This window comes from Pterocles gutturalis, unplaced genomic scaffold (genome assembly GCF_000699245.1).
Source record: "Pterocles gutturalis isolate BGI_N339 unplaced genomic scaffold, ASM69924v1 scaffold1104, whole genome shotgun sequence".
Classification (NCBI taxonomy): domain Eukaryota; kingdom Metazoa; phylum Chordata; class Aves; order Pterocliformes; family Pteroclidae; genus Pterocles; species Pterocles gutturalis.
Window position 1 is genome coordinate 37,534 of NW_010135366.1, and position 22,445 is coordinate 59,978.

A 22,445-nucleotide genomic window follows, 5' to 3' on the forward strand; every position below is an offset into this window, starting at 1 on the left:
TGTATTTCTGGTTTGTTTGCTTTTAAAGCAACCCAGCCAGGACCCTGAGGATTCTTCATGTTCTTCAGCACAGCGGAAACTGAACAGGCAGTTTTACAGATTCATTATATTTCCTGGCAAATGGATTAAAGTCTGGTACGATCGTCTTACCTTGTTGGCATTGCTGGACAGGTAAGCTTTTTTTTTTTTTTTCTATCTACATTTCACAGTGGGTGGCTCCACATGTCCATACAGCAATGCAGACCACTAGAGAAGGAAAAAGTGTGCATCGTATTAGTGTCTTATATTCAGGTTGAGTAGATAGATGCTTTTGTTTGCTCTAAGTTGAAGAAAATGTTTTTTCCTCAGAGCTGGTTTTGATGGTTCTTGCTACCCTTCCTCTTCAAGCAGAGACTTTGATTCAAGTGATCACCAAACCTGTAGTATAGTCTTTAATTTGACTCTCAGCTGTTGGATCCAATGGTTCTAAGCTTTCTGATGAGAAAATCAGGTTTTTGTGCAAAAATACAGACATGGAAGTGTCCCAGGATATTTTAAACTGAATACTCCAATCTAAAAAAAAAAAGAATTAGAAAGTGATGTTCAGGAGGGGATCTTTCAGCTGCTCCCTCTGTTCCAGTACATGTTTATTTGTTTAGGAAAACTTATTGTCTTGGCATCTCTCCTTTTTCTAGTCCCTCAGTTTAGTTTGGCATCGACTCTTCAGGCAGTGCCCTTTGCTATTAGACCTTGTGCAGTAGTCTGCCGGACTACTAAGAGCTTCAAACATGTTAGCCTACATACCCAATGTCTCCTGGCCCTCTTATCTCTGCTTTTGGGTGGGTGCTATGCCATGCGGTCTCCACAGCAAAAATTTCAGGTGACAGTTTTACACACTGCAGAAATCAGACTGTATAGCCAGGAAGCTTAGGTCCAGAGCAGATATTTACTTATCTGTGATGTCTTATCTCTGTGTTTCAATTGCCTGGAAAGCATCTACTGATAAACTCTTTTGTTATAGCCTGAATATTAACATTCATTTTTTATCTCAGCTTCCATGTTCTATTAGAACACGTAAAACAAATAAAACATTGGATGACAAATTTGGTCTTTCATCTAATTCTTTGTTGTCAGATGTATATTTTTCATTAAATGAATGCATTATTTTCTCATTTAAAAGCATTTGGGTTGTGTTTTTGTTAACAAACGTGTACTTGCCTACATTCAAATCAGCTCTACTGTGAAATTCTATTTGGGAGGTGAGATTGGAGGGTGCTGGACTTCAGTGCATATGCCTTTTTTCTATATATTTTAGGTATCACAGTGAATAAGGTCTTTGGTACAGGGTTGAAGAACCATTGAACCTGGAAATGTCGTTTTGGGAGCAAAACCTCAGATTCTGTACATTATGATAGCTCCAGCACTGACAATTCATACCAGCTGTAAATGGACCTGCCTTGCTCTGATGGATATATAAATATTTGTACTTTTCTTAATGCTTTTATTCATGTAGGACAGAAGATATAAAGGAGAATGTGTTTGCTGTCCTTCTAGTAGTTCTTGTTTCACTTCTTGGATTCCTGACTCTGAATCAAGGTTTCTGTAAAGACATTTGGGTTCTCTTGTTCTGTCTTGTGATGGCCAGCTGCCAGTATTCTCTCCTAAAGGTAGGGCACAAGTTCACACCCAATTGCTGAATTCTTTTCTAACTTCTAAGAAGGCAAAATCCTGTAAGCAAACTTTTTTTTCTGGGTTTTTTTTTTTTTTCAGAGCGTTCAGCCTGATCCTGCTTCACCAATACATGTAAGTCTCTGCCAGTAGAACAAGTCTTTCTCCTTTATTCTCACTTGTAGGTTGTGAAACAGTTGGCTGTTCAGTGAAACACAGGTATAAGTAGTTTGCTATTTTACGTGATTTATGAAAATGAGCAAGATTTGTCTGTGATTTGAGACTTCATATTATGTTTAGTTAATTTTAAGCTATTTGAATTTATCACTGCTATTAGAAAAGTGCTTTTTCTTTAAGCTAAAATATGCCACAAAAACAAATGCATCTGGACTAGTTTGCTGAAATTCAATCCTGTGGCACCAGACAAGCTTTTTCTTTGCTTTCCTTTAAAAACAGTGACTGAAAACAGCAGAAGTTCCAGACTAGCAGCTCAGCCATTGACCAGTTGGGCTTTGTTTTTTTTTGAGATTGGGGATTGATTTTATTTTTTAATCTGGTATTGCAGATATATTTCTCAATATCATTGTTAGCTCATAAATGGCACAGGTGTTTTCCCTTTGTTATAATATGGTCACAGTTTCTGTGGTTGTGTCCTTAAGAAATGGCCAAATCCGTGGGTGAATGCAGGCTGTAGGGATCTTTGCTGTTTGCTATTTGTTATTGAGTATAAGTGAGAAACTGAACTCTGCCAGTGACAATCACCTTGCAAGGAACCAGTTCCTTACCCAAGCCTGTCCTCATTATAGGACTGGTTTAGGAGCATCATCCTAAAACTGCAACCTGACCCCTCCACCTGTCAGTTTGTCTCAGCATTTTTGATTTCTGGATCTTGGGAGACATTTCAGTAGTCATGAGGTCCCTTGCTTTACACTGGCTGCTTAGTTGCTCACATTTCTTATTTAGCTCTTTGAATGGTTTTGAGGACCCCCTCTCTCCCTCAGGGTTCAAAACCAGCATGTTGAAAATTGCATGTCTGATGGATTATTTCCTGTTGGCAGGGAGCAATTATTTTTGTCAGTTTAGAGGCTAGAAATACAGGCTGAACTTGAAATTGAAGTTATTGACAAGTGTACGCTACGCATTTCACTGAGATGGGGTTCAGAAGATTCTTAGTTTCTTTTCCATGCCAGTTATTATGGGGTGAACTTCTGGTATTATTGGTTATAATGCATTCATAGGAAATACCTGTCTGCATAAAAAGTAGGGAAGGCTAATAAGTAGCAGTTTACACATTGTAGGGTAATATTGTCAACACATTAAAGAAATATTCCTACCTCAGTAAACAGTTAGGTTTTGGGGGTACTAAAAGAATATTATTTGTCGGTTCAACTAGCATGTGTCCAGAAATAATAATGTGAACTGTAATCAAGTAGTTTGCATTTATTCAGACATTAGTAATCTGTACATTTGTTTAAAGTGGGTGGCAAACAGTTTAATTAAAACTTCATTGCAAACCTATCTAGCCCATATTTTTTGTAGCATTAAAGACAAAGTAGCTAATGAAGTTTAAACAGAACATCTTTTGTGGAGAATCCAGGTTTGCATTCCAGGCTCCACCAATATTATTACAAGTATTATTCACTATATTATATTCTGTGTCACACAATAGATGTCTTCCTATCTTCCATATACTTTCCAAAATTTTGTTTATCAGGGACGTTTTCTTGCAGACTTTTTGGTGCACCATCCGAGCTCCAGTAGAAATAAAATTTAGAGAGTTTTTCCTCAGAGGGTTTTAAATCTGGGAGGCACTATAGACCAAGTTAAAATAGAAGATTAGCTGTTTTTACATTATATCTTTTTAACACAATAGCTGTTTGTAAAGCCTTACTTCAGCTAGTAAGCACCATGAAAAATAAGACAAGGAGGCAAGAAAAGATAATCCATGGACTGTTTCATAATTCATGTAACTACATTAAAATTAAAGAGAATAACATCTCTTGATGTTAATGTAAGGATGCAGAACAGCAGAAGGATTAAAGAATGATCAGTACCATGTCCATGAATGAAAATGCAGATGAGAATTTTCAGTGTGAAAGAAACAATCACGAGCCACAGATTTGCACACTGAATTAATTTCTATGCTTGAATCCATGAGTAGCTGCTAATGCCTTATGTTATCCATGCCTGCTAAGCAGGTTCCAAACTTCTTCCCTGTCTCACAGGCAGATGTTGTTACTGTTTGATGTGACTTTGTCACCTCTAGCCTGTACCATTTTGAATGACTGCTTTAAAATACGATCCAGGGAATTCAGAAAGCACAGTGCCTAGGGATGCGTAAAGCTTTTGTTCTGAACTCTTTCCGAGTACCAGTGTATTCACTTCCTGGTGTTGAGGAAGAACTGGCTGACTAAATGCTGAAAAGTCTGGTAGTCTGGTACAATTTTATTGGAGAGAAGATTATTTCTTGCCCCATAGGATGCTGTGACAGCTGGGGTCTCTGAGCTGAACGCTGTATTGTCTGTATACCATCATTGTGGTAAGAGATGAGTTTCAGTATACAGAGAAGAACCTCAGCTAATGTTTTGAATTTTATATTCATTTGTACTAATTTTATTAAATTGTGATAATAGTTCTGTTTTGATAAGCTTTGATGTTTAAGTTGGAACTTCCTGGGTTCTACAGCTAATGCTGCCTACTGGTGTTTATTGCAGCTGCAGGTTTAGTCCTGTTGCCTGCTACAAGATGAGAGCCTGATTTTCCTGTCAGGCTGTGCTTCAGCCTTTCCAGTTTTGCTCCATTGGGAGCTGGTGGCCTTTAGTTGCTGTTCACCCAGTGCTTCTGGGATGGTGAAATTTGGCAACAGCCTCCTCGCTGGAATAGTGGGGGGACAAGAAAGTAAAGTCCCTGCCAAGTGTGAGTTGTATTAGCTTATTAGCAGCAGAATATAAGGAAGGTGCCAATGACTGCAATGTATTAAATTCAAAGATGCAAGAGGTCCTTGTTGTGTGCATTTCAAGGTTTTAGACAAGTGGCTTTGCAGAGATTCTTGAGATTGGTTAGAGGCAGCAGCAGACTGGGCAATAAAGGCTGTGTCTGTAGTAAATTGCTATATAGAAGGATCATGAGAGCTTCTCTGTAAGTCCCTCATAAGACACCTGTATAGCTCAGGATCTAGCTCAGGTTTTCAAATGCACTTGAGCTTTGAAAGATTGCTGTTATGCTCTTAATAAGATCTACAGAATCTCTTGCATAACTTCATTGTCTCAGTCCCATTACCTGCCAAAGCATATAGCTGACTCAGTTGGGCAGCTACCATAGGCAGTTTCATAAATCCCGTAAGGCATTTTAAAAGTATCTTTAATTTGTCCCTGTAAGCTTTTCTGTGGAATCAAGCACATACACTTTTATGTAAAAGCCTTCTGTCTTTTCCTCTTGGATGTGTGCACACAGAAACAACAAAATCATTAGATTTTTCTGAAATTTCCCCATCAAAATGCTTTGCAATCCAAAGTGCTATTTTACTAATGGGAGTGTTTGTGAAATCATTCTAGTTTTGTTGAAAATCTTAATATTTTCATCAGAATAGGAGATGCACCAATGCTGCATTTGTAGGATGTAAATATGTTTCTAAAACATCCACAAGAAACACGAGCCTGAAAAAGTCAGTGGCATTTTTGGCAGACTTAAGGGAAAGGAAGAGTTTTCACGGAAACTTTTATCAGTGCAGAAAAAAAAAATGATTGTTCAACAAGCTAGATATAAAAGGAATCCTGATTCATTATTCGTATTCTTCTGAAGAAGGATGTAGAGCAGAGTAGTTTCACCAAGATGAAATCAGTTTTGTATGTCAAAATGGGATGGGTTTGTCTGGTAGAACAAAATGAGCCCTTAATATCTTGTTGATAAGTTGTTCTGCCACGTGCCCATTTCGGTGAAGGGCTGCCTGCCTTGGCCTGTCAGTGGCAGTCACAAGAGGTCTTCATGATTTTTTTTTTTTTTCTGAAACCTTGAAAAGAGGTAATGTCCTCCCCTCGGCTGCAACTTTCAGGAGGCGATGCACCGTCCCAGTGATCTTCTCTTCTAGAAGGTGTCCGCTCGTGGCCTCAAACCTGTCCTGTCCTGAGTAATCCCCTTCACACAAAGGATGTGAATGACAGTGAAATACAGCACTAACACTCGCAGCAGTTCCTCTTTCTTGTTTTGCCAGTTTCCCAGATGTGGGGACCGGAGCCTGGGAGGCTCATTCAGCTCAAGCACATCCCAAGCAATGCCAGAGCTCTGCAGCCAGTGTCCTTCCAAGTGCATCGCTGCTCTTGCTTTGCTTCTGTTGATCCGATAGTAGGCAAGGTTTCCTTTTCAGGATTCTGTCTCACTTCCCGCCACCACCTGAAAAATAAGGAAGGTGGTATTTGCTCACAGTTGGCAAGCTGTTCAGACAGCCTTTGAAAGCTGCTTCCACAATCCTAACTAGCATTACTGTTATTAGCGTGGTAAGAGTGATTTATTTGGAAGTACGAGTTAAATATACACTGTAAACCTAATTAAGTATGTCGGTTCTCTGGTTGGAACTGAGAGGTGTGTGGAGCTAAACCTCTGGACTTCAAGTCATCAATTCCATCTTACCCAACTGTTTTCAAATAATTGTCATGTAAAGATAAAACCTGGGTCCTGAAATTCAAGAGATCAGACAAGAATGTAACATCACAATAAAATAGACTTTGGTGTGGAGTGCACATCAGGCTATAAATCGTTAAGCAATTGTTTAGATGGAATATTTACTGGTTTATTTTCCTAAGGCACAGCACACATTTAAGATAAGTGAACTGAAGTTTAAAAAAAAGCCAGAAAGTAATATTTTAATTTATTTTTAAGTCAGATTTTTATCTTTCTAATTCTCCTTTGAATTAGTAAAATTGAAACTCTGATTAAACAGCTGGGATTTGTCAGTCTGACCAGACTCATATTCCATGGATGCTAGGTGCAGTATAAGCCCACTAGTTCCCTGCAATCTGCCACCTTGTTAACTGAGTGATCCCAAAAGAGACTACAGATCAGTTAATAGCAATGCTAACATACGAACTTGGCTGGCAGCCAAATAAATACGGCTGCTGTTTCAATCAGTAAGTAAATAAGTATTTTCAAAAAAGAAATTATATTTTATTATACTCACTTAAATTACATTTTATTGTATATAAGTTGTATATATTGTAAATAAGAAGTTTCACAGTAACTTTGTGCAAGACAAACTTGAATCTTTGACACTTTGCTCCAGGCTTTTCACACTCAAGGAATCTTTTGACTCACCAGTGTTTAAAATGTCTTATTTACCCTTAAGCCTGCTACCAGGGGAACTATTAAGATTTTTCTTAAGTGTCTGTTATTCTCCCTGGCCCACAGCCCCACGGCAGTGTTTTGTGGGATTAGTGTGAATCAATCGTGTGAGAGATGTGTATGAAGATGTAAGATAAGGATCCTTCTACATGTTAATTCACTTGGATCATAATTTCAAGCTGCTGCATGAGAGAGAGACCAGAAACTGCTGCTGAGTGTCACCCTCTCCAGGAGGGATACTGACTTGCTGTGGTTCAAATCAACAAAAAAAACCAAGTGGTTCAAATTAACAAAAAAAAATTGCATCGGTGCAAAAAAATCAATCTCCATGCCTCACACTGCACCTAGGAGGTGCTCTACTATTTTTTTTTACTTTCCAGGATGCAATTAAAAATTCATTTTATATTTCATTAAAAAAAGAAAAAGCCATGCTACCTGAAGCAGACTTTCATTAAAATAAAAATAAGATAGGGAAAAAATTATTTTTCTGTTGAAAAGTTCAGACAGGTTGGGCTTTTTTTTTCTCCACAGAAAATTACTGCTTCTGCAATTAGTGTGTTTTAAAAGGTCCAGAAGGTTAGATTTTCAAAAGCGTAAATGATTGTTAAGAGTTAGTCTTAACTGCTTTTTGTGCCTTTTGAAAGTCTCCTCTGGAGAAGATAAAATACCTTGTAACATTTTTATTATTAATTAGTATGTATAAGTCATTAAAATATTTTGTCTGACTCCTGACCCTCTCTCCAATTTAATGCAGTGCAGGCAGTAGGAAAGTGAATACAAAATTCAGACTTTTTTTTCTTTTTTTTTTTTTTTTTTCCAGGGGCACAATAAAATCATAATCTACAGCAGACCTGTGTATTTCTGTATATTGTGTGGCCTTATTTTGCTGCTAGATGCTGGATCAAAAGACACAAATCCTCCAGTTTATACCATGTATGGCTTGAAGCTCTTTTCGCCTAGATCTCTCCAGTCAGCCAGAGACCATGTAATAGGTGAGTCAATATTTTTCCTAGGACTGTAAAAATGAATTAGGCATTAGCCGGGGAAGTCCATGTTTTCCCATGCTGGCAATCAAATCCATGTTATAGAGGCACAGCTCTAAGTCAAATTGATAGAAACATTTGGAATGACTTAAGACGGGGGCGGGGTACATCTGGCAACCTTCCCTCATGAAAAAGGAGTTCTTAATGAAATTAGGCTCGTAGAAAAGTCTCTATAGAAAACTTAACAGTCACTGATATTATTAGCAAAAGACATCATCTGTGAAATGCAGTTAATCTTTGTAAGGGTTTGTCTGTGCGGAGCTGTTACTGCAGAATAAGCTGAGTTTTAAATTTAGTGCCTGGAATCTAATCCGCGCCAAGTCCTCAGGTGGACATTCTGCTCAAGAAAACCACTCTTTTTCTTGGTTGGGTTTAGTTTGTCTTGCTGTCCACGTGATGAGTTAGTGTGGAGTGCCCACTGCGCAGTACCTCTTCCAACCTGTTTCCTTCTGGAGTTGTACCCAGAAGTGGCTGAGGACATTCAGGTATTGCCCCAAAATGGGACTGATGAGCCTTTGACACTAATGTGGAGCGTCCACAGCTGGAAGTGTCCTGACAGAATGGGGTATTTCTTCCCGTTCCACACTTGCAGGTCTGTAACTGTTGTGCTGCCCTACTCGTGTCACAGATACAAATGCTGAACTGGGCTCAGGTCAAGTAGTGCAACACTGTTAGGTATGGAGTAGAAAAGTTAAAGTTTACTGTAACAGTTGTAAAAACTTCCCAAGAGTTGTGTCACGGTGTACCAAAGATGACCCACTGTTTTGTGAATTTAGAACCAGGAAACCTACTGTAGTAGAAGAAAAAATGTTTTGATATAGAGTGTATGACCTTTGGGGTCTTTGTCCACCTGTGACTGTTATACTTGTTTTTTGCTATGCTCATGTCAGGCTATTACTGCCTGAAAGGCATACTGTTTTTAAGAAAGTTATTGGTCCTTTATATGGGTTCATTGACTCCCTATCCTTCTCACCAGAAACAGGGGAATAATGAAGACCTGCATCTCACTTATTTTCATTAGCTTTTTTCATTACTTTCCTATGGTCTCATTAAAGTTTCTTCTTACATCTTATTTTCCCTGCTTGACAAAGGTGAACAGTAAAAATGCTGATAAATAATTCAACAAGAATCTTAAATGACTCTTGGGATAGAGATAAATGAAAAACTATTGCAACCAGTATAAGAAAAAAAAAAAGTGTGTTTATAAATGTGCTAATTTTGGCTAGCCTCAAAAGAGATGGTGGAGCAGGTTCCTGAAACAGCCTGGGGGGGTGGTGGGGGAGAGAGGAAATACAGGCTCATCTCCCCACTTGGCATCTGTTTAACGAGAGAGGGAGAAGAAACCACTGTTCTTACCTTGACGGCTCTGGCAGCTGGCACATCTGTGGGTGTGTTCAAGTGATGTTTGGTGCTGTGCTCTGGTAATTCCTTGCTTTGCCTCTATGGAAATCTTGGCTTCTGGCTGACATCAGTCCTTGCAAGTGGTCACAGGGCAGCTACTTCCCTAAGCCATGGCAATCAGCATCCTCCAGCACCTCGCTGCACTTTGAGTGCAGATTCCCATAGACACTGAAGTTATAGAATTGTTTGGGGCAGTATGTGTTTTGGGAGGGAAGCTGGCCCCACTGAATACCAATATAATGTTGCTGTTGTTTTGTGGTTTTGCCCCTTGGTTAGGTGTTTTTGAAGTCTTTTTATTGGCTTGTCATATGGTAAATTTTTAATTTGTATTTTACTCATAATTTATTGTAGTGTTCAGAGTTGATAAGTTGGGAAATAAAACTGTTTTTGACTATGCACTACAAATACCGAGGAAAGGAAAAGTTTTCTGTTTCAGGTGTTTACTGTGGTAAGAAGCTAAAGTGATGGAAATCATAGAGAGGACTTACTAAAGAACTAGTGTGATACTGCATAGCACACTATGATAAAAGTATTGAAACAAGGTTATAAAAGAAAATCAGTGGAAATTTGTTAGATGTGTAACCTAATTACTTAAGAAATGTGATTTTTAACAGGTCCATTTCTTTGCAGGCAATCTATTCAGGATTGGATTCTGTTTTATTTTAGATTGATGGTGGTTCTGCTATTGATGTATATTATTTGGGGGATCATGGCTTTAATTCATTCTAGCTATGGTTTTAATCTTGAATTCCTTGTTTCAGTTGACCTTTTTGCTAGATTAGCATACATAGTGTGAGGGAACAGACCGCGCCAACCTCGGTCACTGGGTGCTACAGGTGTGGTTAGTTGACAAAAGTAGTTACGCATTTAAAGAATGATAGGTTTTGAGATGAAACCATTTAAGCATTAGACAGATGAGTGAAATTATTTGGCAGGCATCTCAGAAGAGTAAGTATCAGGTGATGGCAAAATTTTGTGATAGCAATGACTGAGCATCTGCCAGGGGAAGAAAGCCTCTGTGAATGTTATCTTCTGCTGTGTTCAGGGGGGTGAGAACAAAAAGACTATTTTTCACTGAAATAATGCATTTTTTTTTCCCTGTGAAAAAGTATGTATTATTACACAGCAAATGGACCGGTACTCAGATATAGCTGCTTTTTAATAATAATTTTCTAAACTTCTAAAATGCTTGCAGTGACATTGTCACAGAGTTACCATTCTACATTTCTCAAATGGCCCAAAGCTTCCAAAGCCAAAAATTGTTTCCCCCTACACTTATCTGGTAGCTACTCATTTAGAGGAAACCTTCAAACTGCAATGTTAAATGATAGCAGCTCACATAAGCATCTCTTAGTGGTCCAGCTCTTAAAGGTGTTGTTCTGTATGGAAATATGTGATGCTTAAACAGATTCTCTCTGGAATCCATAATGCAATTCCAGCTGATTAATCAGTTACTTTTATTATCTGCTTCCCACAAGGGAAACTACTGCTCCTAAATTCAATCCTTTTGTAAGTGTTTATTTACCTCACTGGTGAGATAAACAAAACTACCTTAGCTAAAGAAATTGTTAGGATTATTCAAGGTATTAATAGAGAGAGGATGAGGTGAGGACATTGCTGTAGTCACCCAACTTTTCCCTCCTTGTTACATTCACCCCTATATATTTTGGTGTACTGACAGTATAATGTCTTTGGTCTTGTCCTTCCTTTCCGTGCTCTTATTCAGCTTCTTCTGAGGGTGCTATAGCAAAGGCAGTTATTTGTACTGGAAGTCAGTAGTCTAAGATGAGTTCTAGTAGTTCTGCAAGTCCTTTGCCCAAGGAACAAGATCTCCTGTGAATTTCAGCAGTGATTTTTTGGGATAGTTGATCCCATGGCGAGTCCCTATTGGCCTGCTGGGCAGTTTGTTGTCATGCCATTGTCTCTCTTCACGAGTGGTCCTTCATATGGCTTGGTGGAATATCTGAAGGAAGAACAGAGTAGTAAAGGAACAGGAAATTCATAATGGCATTTGCATGTAAAAGATTGAGAAGACAGTGTTTCCTCATGTTCTTAGGTGTATATAATTTGTGCCAGCGACAGGAAGTCGTGATGAAGGGTGCATTGTTAAAGCAAGTATACTTAAGTGAGCCCTGTCTGTGTTTAACACTTGAGTATGTCATTTTTTTTCTCCTGTGTTTGACTTCCTCACCAAGATTTACAATATTAGATAGCAGTAGTGTATAATAGGATGAAGATAAAAGCTGTCAGATCAAAATCGGTGCATTGTTTTATTTCAGCACAAGATGCATTAGTAAGAGGAGCTGGGAGTAAAATGTGAAATTAGCATTCAACAAAGAACACAAATCCTATTGTTACCTTCTTAAAATTTGACTTGGGTGGGAAGGGGAATAAGTTGTGCTAGTGATTTGTTTAATTTGCTTTTTATGAGAATGAATAGGAGGAAACTGCAGTCTTCCTAGCATGTCAACTAGCAAATACATACTTGTTTATGACACACATCTTTCTCTTTCACTATGCAGAACATTCTGGTACTAGTACAACGAAGCAGCAAGAATATGATTAAACGTGTGTATGTGTCCTTGAAAGTTGACAGTATTGGAGACTTGGGTCAAGTGTGTGTTTAGATGCTTTGCTGGACAACTGTGCTTGGCATTTTCTAGGGTGGAGCTAAGGGTAAATGGATGGGAAGGGGTGGCTGGAAATGAACAGAACATCGGACTAGCAACACAATTACCCAAATTATGACTCCTGGTTTTCCTTGAGTGTAAGGCAGACATTTCAATTAGCATTTCCGTTTAGAAAGAGACTATATAAAGATATCAGACGGGGTTTTAAACCTGAGTTTCTTTGCTGTTTTTAATGGTCTTTCACTCCTGCAAAGTCAGAATGCATCCTGCTGGAAGCTAGGGAAATATTCTGGGGAAGTTTTCCCATAGGTTTGTCCCATTTTTATGTGCTGCTTTAAGTGTCTGCTGTTGAGTGCTGGCAGAGACAGGGTACTGTGATAGCCAAGATACTTGGGATCTTAGCCATTAAAATATTTTCTGTTTGTTTATAGTTTATATTGAATTGTTATACATGTGCTTGAACCATCTCAGTTTCAAGGAGGAAGTTCCGAAGTCTGGAAATTAAAACTTGTGTACTTTAAATAGAACAAATACAACTTTGAAAGTGTTTGAAAAGCAGTAAGGAGACTACATAATGCTATTTTTTCTGCCGCTGCTTTTATCCAAAATAAAGCTTAAAGTTAACCTCTGAGCTTTAGTTTCTTACCTGTAAAACAGTGTAATTTATTTTCAATACCTGAGAAGGAAAGTGTAGTCGTTGCTGCTAAGGTTAAGGTATACTTACTCGAGTAATCTTCAGAATTTATTGCAACAATTTCTTATTCTGGTATGATGCCTGCTTCTCTGTTCTTCATACATTGTGATGTATGACTGTGTTCTAACATGCATCTTCTTTTTTTCTTTAGTGTTTTTATATTGCTTTCCTGCAATTTCCCTTCTTGGTCTTTTCCCTCAAATCAACACCTTCTGTATATATCTTTTGGAGCAAATAGACATGTTACTTTTTGGCGGTTCTGGTAAGTAGCCAGTTGCAGCCTGGGCTATCCCTTTCTGGGTTTACTACCTTATTTTAGAGTATATTATTGCATGTTTTAAAGCATGGTGCATATTAAAGCTCAAACAGCTAATGGTGTTCATATAGCAGTGGGGTGAATACTAATAAGACTCCCTTGTTTAGATTTCTTTTTTTCTTTTGAAAAGACGTATACAAGTTGTGCTATAGGCTGCAGAATGTGGTTGACATCAAAGAGCTCTTTCTTGGCATGTCTGATGTGAATCTTTGCTATATTTATAAACAAAGAAAAGCTTTATAAAAAGTGTTCTATGTTAAAACTAATTTAAAAAATAAAAATAAAAAAGTGTGCTTTGTTCCATAGTAAGGGATGTTCACAAGGTATTGGATGTGTGTTTTTTTGGTATTATTTCAGTCAGAGATTAAAAAAGGCCTGTGAGAGACAATACATCAGTTTTCTGTTGGTAGTGGTTGGATTTGGTTTTTGTTATAGCTTAAGTAACAGAGAAGATCAGGATGCATCTACACTGTCATCTTAGTTTGGATCGGAAACAAAATTTCCTCCTTGTTGCCACTTACCACATGTTGTTTTGCATCATGGAATGATGTCAGAGTATGCAAACTGGATTCCATTTGGGTGAAGCTTTAAAGTGTTTGCATTCCAGACACTGAAGAGCATACAGTCTGGGGGACCAGACTAGAGATACTCTGCAATAAGGCATCTCAAACGTGTATAGCATGGATATAACATCCTCAGCACTTTCATTCCACAGACCCACACTTACTGCATTGTTCTGCTTGCTGCTGTAGACATAGCCTTTGGCAAATGGTTAAAACTGGTACAGATGATACGGGTGTTCTTTGCTTTTTGTCTCATAAATACCATAGCAGACCTGGAGGAAATAACATGCTGGATAAAGTCCTCATCCTGTCAATAATCATGATTACAGCACGGTTTTGCAGCCTCTCTGTCTCCATTGTTGAGACTGATGAACTCCTAATCATGACTGGCAGCTTTTCCTACCATGCTTCTGGAAGCTTTCTAAGGAGGTTGTAGCAAGTGATCAGCTGGCATCCTTCTCTCTCCCTTTAAGTTCATTCCTGTATCTTAATATGGTGAAGATCATGGTTGACTGAGCAAGTTAGGGTGCTTTTGGGTGATACCAGAACCTGTGTCTCCGGAGCAAAGGGAAGGAGGAAAATTCCACATGGAGCTTGACTAGAAAATTGCCAGTTTTGGAGATCACTTCATTGCTCCAACAACATGAAGAGGCGTGCTGATGTTTTGGCAAAACAATGTTCAGTACATAAAGCAATAGTGTGGGACCTCAGGTCAATGGAAAAGACATGGAGTACAGTGGCATTGGGCTTTCAGTCTTAGCTGCAAACAATTTTGGGAGCTTGTTTGGAGAACTGAAGTCATTCTCTCAACAACCAGTTTTGTGTTATCTGATTTTAACCTCTATACCTCTTGTGATGCAAGAACTGTTTCATATTTTTCTTTTGATTGCATGTTCTCATTTAGGAAGAAATTAACTAAAATGTAATGTCTGTATTTCAGCTGCTGCTGGGTTCATATCTGCACTGTACAGCGTTTCCCGAAGCTTTGTTGTTCTGATTGTCCTATATGCTTTCTGCTTCAGTGCAGTGAAGGTAAGCCAGAAAAACAACATTGCAAAAATGGAAAATTTCAAGCTCAAAATTAATATGATCTAGGGAGAGCAGCATTGTTTGGTGCTGCATTGTTGTTGTTTATCAAGATAAGCTTTACAAGCCATGCTTCAGGTTCTGGCTATTAGCTACACTAAAAGGGATTGAAAGTGTAGTAGAAATACTGGAGTAAATGTGTGTCTAATACCTGTGACAGTTTTGCCTCTTGCATGTATCAGTCTGAAATGATCCATTGGATTTCCGCTACAAAGACTAACAGCAGCCTTGGCTTAAAAAGCTGCAACTCCTATTGACTTGTATAAGCTGGGCTGAATTTTGTCCAAATTCCTAGTTAAGTCTGTATTTCCAAAGGGAAAAAAATAGAGGATTTTGTTGTAGCTTCATAACAGTATGCCTAAGAAGTTAAATGCCCAGCTTGGGCAGACCAATGAACCATCTAACCCAGTAGTGTCTGCACAGGGAAATGCAATTTAGGAATTTAATGGAAGTACTTGTTTCCATAGTAGTCCACCAGTATCCATGATTGTTGGATTAGGGATGTTGGAGAGTGTCCCTGCTTATTTCATTTGGTATCTGTGGACTTGTTGTCTATGAATTTGCTGAGTCCTTTCATGAATGTGCTGGTGTTATCTGTCTCCACAACTCTGTGCCAACAAATTCCAGGTGTTCACTGTGCTCTGTGCTGTCCTTCATTGGTTTTAAACTGATCTGCTAATTTCACCAAGTCTTCCCTATGGCTAGTATTGCAGGATTTGGGGAATAATTGTTCTGCACTCACCATATCTGCTTCTTTCGCAGTTTTGTAGGCATCAGCCATACCCCCCCAGCCATCCTCTCCTTAAACTGAAGAGTCTAAGCCTTTCTAGTGTCTACTTGTAAAGCAGCCGCTCTCTCAGGAGTAGCTAAGTTAGTTGCCGTACTCTCTGCCTTCTCTTACTCCATTGTGACCTTCAGATGTGGAGAGTAAGTTGGTGTGGTGCTCAGGATGCAAGGGTGCCAAAAATGACTGGTCACCTTGTTCTTGGTACACTTCCCCGTGATGCCCAACGTTGTTTTTTTTGGCAGATGCTGCTTTTTGAGCCATACTTAATCATTTACTTTTTTGCAGTTAATGTATATGTCCTCCACATTTTTTGTTTTATTTAAAAAAATAGCAATGAAAATTTTTTTCTGCCTTCAAGTCTGCTGTAAAATTCCCAGTGACCACAGCAAGACCAGAATTTTAGCAAGACTTGTGATAAAATTTATCCTTTAAGGGACAGTCTTTTGACAGTGTTTCATTACAGGCTAAGTGCTGTCAGTGCCCATGCAGGGGTGCACCAGGATGTGCAGTGGTTTCCAAGCCACTCTTGACATCTTGCAGGCATACGTGAGAGGATGTTTTGTGGTGCTACATGTGCATAGCACACAGAGATCCCAATATGAGGTTGCACAACAGCTCAGGATGTATCGTGTCAACACTCAGGCTGGCGATTGACACAGATGAGAGAGGTGGTCAGATGTTTCTTTAAGGGAATTCTTTAAGGAATGTAGGCATTTCTATAATGGCTTTTAATAATTTTCCACTTAAAATTTTGAACAGAAGCCTTAAATCAAAAAAGGTCAATTATAATGCCTCAATGATCTCTCACAGGTGATCAGAGCTGCCTGTGCACGTGTTTTTAACCACTCCCAATAGTAAGGTAAAATGTGTAAAGCCACCATTTTATCTTGCCCCTGGGTGGCTTGAGTCCATACACAATAAATTGTGGCAACTCAGCTGCTGAGCAGTGCTGCATTAACACACTTTAAATGTCTTTGAACATGTGGTGTGCTCCCAGGGAATCTCCTGTTGCCAGGCTCCACCAGTATATCAGTTATACTGGTTTGACCTCACACAGCTGTGTGATGCTAGAAAGCTTAACTGCCTCTTATGAGGTTTCCTAAAGTAGGTGGTAGGTTTCCAGCTATATTAATGGTTCAGAAACTGGCAGCTGGGATGGACAAGGTGGATCTCTGTAAGGATGAACACAGAAAATATATATAATGGGTGGGGAAGAAACAATGAGAAAAATGGAAAGAGCTGTATGGAAGGAAGGAATTGAGTTAAACCACTGTTCAACAGGCAGATAACTGGGGAGAGGATTGTTTTTACCCCTAAGATTAGCAGAGGGCAGTTCACTAGTTGAGGGTGGGGAGGTTGTGTGATGGATACTTTAAAAAATAGTTTTGTAAACAGTATTAAAGAAGAGTCTCTTAAAATATTCTACAGACTCCTTTCTCAGCATAATACTTTAAAATTACAGCATGCAGGTGGCTTTGTAGATAAGCAATCTCCTTGTGGATTAGACTTCAAACTGCTTAGAAATATGCTTTTTATGCTACCCTGAAGTTGTAGAGTGCTGTGAAAGATTTACAAGATATCTGTTGTAAATTACCAATATTAAGTGCAGACTTTCTGTTCACAGAGAAATTATACAGTTAATTTGAATTTTTATGGCACTGTTCTTGTGAAGGCACTTCTGAGGAGGTTAATTTAAAGCATGTAAAGATGATTCCACTTGCTCCAGCTCATAATCTCAGTCTACTGGGGTGCTTCATACATTTTTTTCTTCTAGAAGTTATGAAATAAGCACTTGTGTTGACCCTCCTTGTTCTTTAGTCAGGTCCAGAGAGTTTTTTTTTCCTTTTGTAATGTTGTCTATAACACTGCAAGGGAATGATTCTTTGGTTGGCGGAGGAGGAGTAGGAATTGGCCTAAATGTAAGAGAAGAATCTGATCCTGAATAGGGACCACTTTGAAAAGTGGTCTAGTACCCCTGTAAGAAACTAGAACTGTTTTGATGTTTAGAGAGCAAAAACTTCTGATCCTAATCAAATGAAGGTTTGGACTTTTGGTCTGTTAGAAATTGCAGAGTTTAACTCAAAACTGCGCAAATGGTATAGTCTGTTTCATTGAGGTGTTTGCACAACAAAAATTTCTTTGAGACAGAAATTGTATGCTTGCACTTTACAGATTTTATTTTTTATTTTTGTTTCACTCTTTTCACTTTTAGTCAATTTGACAAAACTAACAGAGCAAAATTTTCAATGGTTATGGAGGTCAAAAACTAATCACAATCAAAAAGATTCAGGGCAGGGAAACATGATAGACTCTCTCTGGCACAGGATTTCTGGGTTGCAAAGCTTATTTCTCGGCTGAAAGGTAGCATCCTGAAATGTAAACTCTGTTTATTGGCAGAACATCGTATAGCTCAGCAGGTGTAGCTAGCAGAGTTCTATTTCCTGAAATAAATTGCAGAGGAGAATGGATCTCTAAGTGGTTGTGTGCTTTTTACTGGTGAACAATTGCTCACATCAAATGCACAGGCTGATGAAGACCCATTCCAGTGGTATCAGGCTTGAGCCTTTCCTTCCTGAAGTGGTTCTTGTGTTCTAATTATTTGTTATCTTGCAGGGTGAAATAGCCTAGCCTCATTTCTCTGTGTACGTTAATTATTCCAAAAGGAACGATATTATTCCTGAAGAAGTTCATTAGAAGAATAATTAATTTACCACCTTTTTCTTATTAAAATAAATAATGTTAATTTTTCTAATAGGTCGGTGTTCTTAAGTGAGTTTTTCTTGTTCATTTTTAGAACAGAAGGTATCTATATGTACGTACAATAGTTTGATTTAGTTGCAGTCAAATTTTGAAATTATTTTAGAATAGCAAATTCACAGCAATTAATTCTTTGCTCTAGATCTCCAATTTTAGAAAAATTAAATAGTAAGAATTGAGCAGTTGTTTTGGGGTATGTCCACAAAACAGTGTAAGTACTCAAGTTAACTTTCAACATGCAAATATAAGCTCTGAGAACTGAGACGAATAGGCCTGACCTGAAATCCTGTGCCTTGTCCAGGGTGACATTGCTGTTGAATTACGTTGTACAAAACCAGCTGAGAGACTCTATGAGAAGGCAGCTGCAATATAGATGTATCATTAGTTTAACTTAATAATTGCCACTGATTTTTCTGTTCAGATAAGTTGCCTGAGGAAAATAATTATCCAGTATTCTCATTTGAGAGTTCATCCTGTGATCTACAGACAAAATTTGGTGTGCCCAATGAGTTCATCTGGCCCTGTTGCTCTTTCTGAGGGAGTTTTGCAGCAACATCACAGTTGCACGACCAGAAATGTTTCTCTCTCATGACTAAAATGCACATATCTCCACAAGAGGATGGACAGATCTCTGGTCTTATGCTAACAGTGGATGGGCAGGTTGCATCATGCTGGCAGGCTGCTCACACGTCCTGTCACAGGCCTTGATCGGAAGCATATGATGTGTTTTAGGGGGTGGCTGCATATGGCTCGCGTGGCGACATGGTGTTATGTGACCAAACACACGCTCCCCACCCAACTAAAATACGGGGACAATCTGTTACAAGTCATCGTGTGATGGGGAGGCCTGTGTTTGGGTTCTGTGACTCTGGCACTTGAAGGAGGAAGAGGGACACGTTGTTTGGAGGTGACTGAGAAGCAAAGCTGAAGTGTGAAGACCTGAGTTTCTCCTGCTTGCTTTGAGATTTTCGTTATCTCCCAGGCCTCTGTTGAATGATATCATCACTCCTTATTCCAGTTCTTCCCAGGTCCTCTATGGACTTCCATTTATTTGCATTTAATAAAAAGCTCTAAATCCTAAACCTGGTTTTATCACCTCTTTTGGTTATTCCTTGGATTGTTGCATCTAATACCAGCCATTTTTCAGCTTGGTGCTTTTTTGAAGCTATTGGGTAACTGGTTTTGGTTTAAAATTATCTGTGTTCACTTCAGCCTGGCTTTATTTCTGATCTCATCTTCAGTCCTGTAATCTTGAACAGAAATCGACAGCTCTAATAGCTACCTCAGCTTTGATTTGTGTAAGTGTTATCTCTCTTTCCTGGAGGAGGTGTTTTTATTTTCAGGTATTATATCCATCAGCTTGGAGACACAGGAACTTCTGTGCCATCTTTTTCACTTGACTAGAATTAGCCTGATGTGCTGATTTTTGTCTCCTGCTCCATCTGTTTTCTGGTCTGTGCCCAAATATTTAAGAGATATTTAAAAAAAAAAAGTCAGGTATGCCCTCCTACTTTTTCCACAAATATTCAGTTTGGAATTTAGCCATCTTGATATTGGTCGTTAGCATTCCAGCACACCAGTGTTTTGCTGTGGGGCAGGAGAGCACATCCCTGAAGGTTTCTGGAATCAGTCAGTCCTCCTCTTCTGCCTTCTGTTCCAGTCAGCTGGTTTGGATTTGAAACTTATCCAGAACCTGTTAATTATTTGTTAATAATTTGTTTGTTTGGGTTTTTTTTAAAACTGCTTGAGGGACTTACAGTTTATCTGAATCAACCTGGAAAAAATTCGGGCTTTGGACTTGGGTCAGAAAAATTAAACTGATATGAATGTGTTCATATGTGGCACAGATGCCTCCTTCAGCTCTGTGTAAGTGCATATTTTTTTACAATGGAAGTTATATAGTTTCCATTACCTTATACTTGAAGAAAGTATTTTCTGGTAACCTGCTTCAGTGGACAGTTACTGAAAATCCTGTGTGTATTCTAAACCATTCTCAGCTTACAGTGATGTATTCTGGTTTGTTGTTTAATGAGTTTTAAACTCATTAATCAGGATAACAATGCTTCTTGATTCCTGTTTTCAATGACACAGGCTTCATCTGTGTACTAATAATTTTGAAATATTTGTCTTAGGGTTTTATAATGTGAAAGAATTGCAAGCATACGTCTCCCTTAATCTGCTAAGGCTGCCCAAACAAATTTCTAGACAGCACTGAATGAGCCCTGGTGTATAGACAGAATTCCCAAATGTGTAAGTGACCAAAAATAGAAGTATAGGATTATTAGACAGCCTTGTTTCTACCACATAAAATACTTCCAGCCCTGTTGGAGGTTTTGAAGACAAGGTTCATCGATTTTATGTACTTTCCAATTTAGAGACCCTTGAGGTTCAAGCAAGAGCTGTTAGGAGTGTTAATTTTTCAGAGAATTGTCAGATACCACGCGTTTCAGTGAGTGATGTTTGCAGGCACAGTCAGACTTGCACTTTAGTCATAACTTCAATAGTTATGCTCTTTGTTTTCTGTGTGTATAACATGAACTTATTGTCCAGATATAACAGTAGTAGTAAATTAGGTCTGCAGAATCTGATATGGCCCAGGGTTACTCTTACAGAAGTATGTCACTGTATAGGAATGTAGAAATCTACACTTCTTGTTTAGGATAAACTCACCATTATGTGAAATATGAGTATCCATGCCCCCTGCCTGTTGTTGCTCATCTTAACTCTCTAGCCAAGGAATCCTAGTCACAGACTTGGACCCTCTTGTGTAAGCTGGTATGCACACCCATGCATGAGTCCCATTCTTGTGGATTTTAAATTTCAGCAATGAAAATATGGTCACAGATAACAGCTGAGAGGGCAGAGAAACGGAGACAACATTGCTCAGAATGTGTAGTGAAATTTGTATTCTGGTAGCTTATCACTTGTCGGGTTTTTGCAAATCTTCTGGGAAAGCAGTGGGTTTTTTTCTATGGTTGACGGGAAGATAAGGCTGGTGGGCATCTCTCCCTAGAATTTGTCTCTAACCAGTGTAAGCAATAATTCATGTTTCCTGCTTGTTAGTGTTCACTGAAAACAAGTATCCATGGTAATATAGTTAAGCTTATAGTTAACCTCAACAACAAGTTGTTGTTACCATTTTCTCCTACCTTTGGGGGTGAGGGGAGGATTCACTTTTACAGCCTCATTCAGAAAGTTTTTGTATGTTCGGATATAGGATTATAGTATTTCTTTCCATTTACCATCACACGGGGAATGGCTGACCATCAACAGCTGTCCTGCATTTTGTTTGATATGTACAATAGCACAGATCTGTGATGAAGCTGGGGAGTGGAAGTAAAGAGAAAGCCTCCCCCAACCACCCCCCCCCCAAAAAAAAAAAAATTAGTTAAATAATTATGAAATCACAAGAGAGTGGAAAATTAGATGATGTCTGTTCTTTGTGGAGAAAAACTGGAGTTTGCCTCCATATTTAAAAAGCCAGTCAGTATGCAGGCACCTTCCATGCTGCTAATGCTACAGAAATCTGCAAAGTCTTTGAGTTAAGAGGAATATTCTGTTTAAGGAAAAAAAAAAAAAAAAAAAAAAAAATAAAGAGCTGTTGACACCTCAGGGATATCTCTAGCAAGAATTTCTAAAGAGTTCTAAAGAGTTTCTGCTTACCAGACTGGTTCTGCTGTGTTCAGAGCACTTTTTGTCTCTGGAGTAGGACATATGATTTATTTTAGCATATCTTTGAAAGGTAAGATTTTGCTATGTGCTTTTTTTTTTTTAAAGGAAGAAAGAAGTAAAAAGGATAATTAATGTAGGACAGAAAAATACCATTGCCACTTTTTAAAAATATATTTGCATCCCCACCTTTACAGGTGGTAAAAAGCTTATAAGTTCAAAGACACCTTTATCTCCCTTTTTAGTGGGACATTTTGAGATTAGGCAATTCTGTGGTTGAAATGTAACACCACCACCCTAACCACGGGGTCTGTGGTAACTCATCACTTTCATCCTTAACCCTGTAAGTCCATTTCACTTGTCTTAAACATGGCTACATGAGTGTCTGCATCAAAGTCAAAACTGTATATGAAAGCACTGTATATGTCACCTCAACCAAATGAGGTAAAGTAGGAAGTCAAACTCCCTGTCTAGTGTGACAGATAATACCAGCTTCCAAGACTAAAACCTGTCCTTCG

At 38.7% G+C, this 22,445-nt stretch overlaps 1 protein-coding gene across 1 annotated transcript in view; it reads left to right on the forward strand.

Annotated features, from left to right (window-relative positions):
* PCNXL2 (pecanex-like 2 (Drosophila)) overlaps positions 1-22,445 on the forward strand; it is a gene marked incomplete at its 5' end in the record, with an annotated part of 141,373 nt that overhangs the window by 31,509 nt on the left and 87,419 nt on the right. Inside the window, 6 exons of the mRNA XM_010081844.1 lie at positions 29-171; positions 1,493-1,646; positions 1,750-1,782; positions 7,802-7,973; positions 12,901-13,011; positions 14,569-14,660. Coding sequence (XP_010080146.1) covers positions 29-171; positions 1,493-1,646; positions 1,750-1,782; positions 7,802-7,973; positions 12,901-13,011; positions 14,569-14,660 — 705 coding nt within the window. The remainder of the gene's footprint in view (positions 1-28; positions 172-1,492; positions 1,647-1,749; positions 1,783-7,801; positions 7,974-12,900; positions 13,012-14,568; positions 14,661-22,445) is intronic.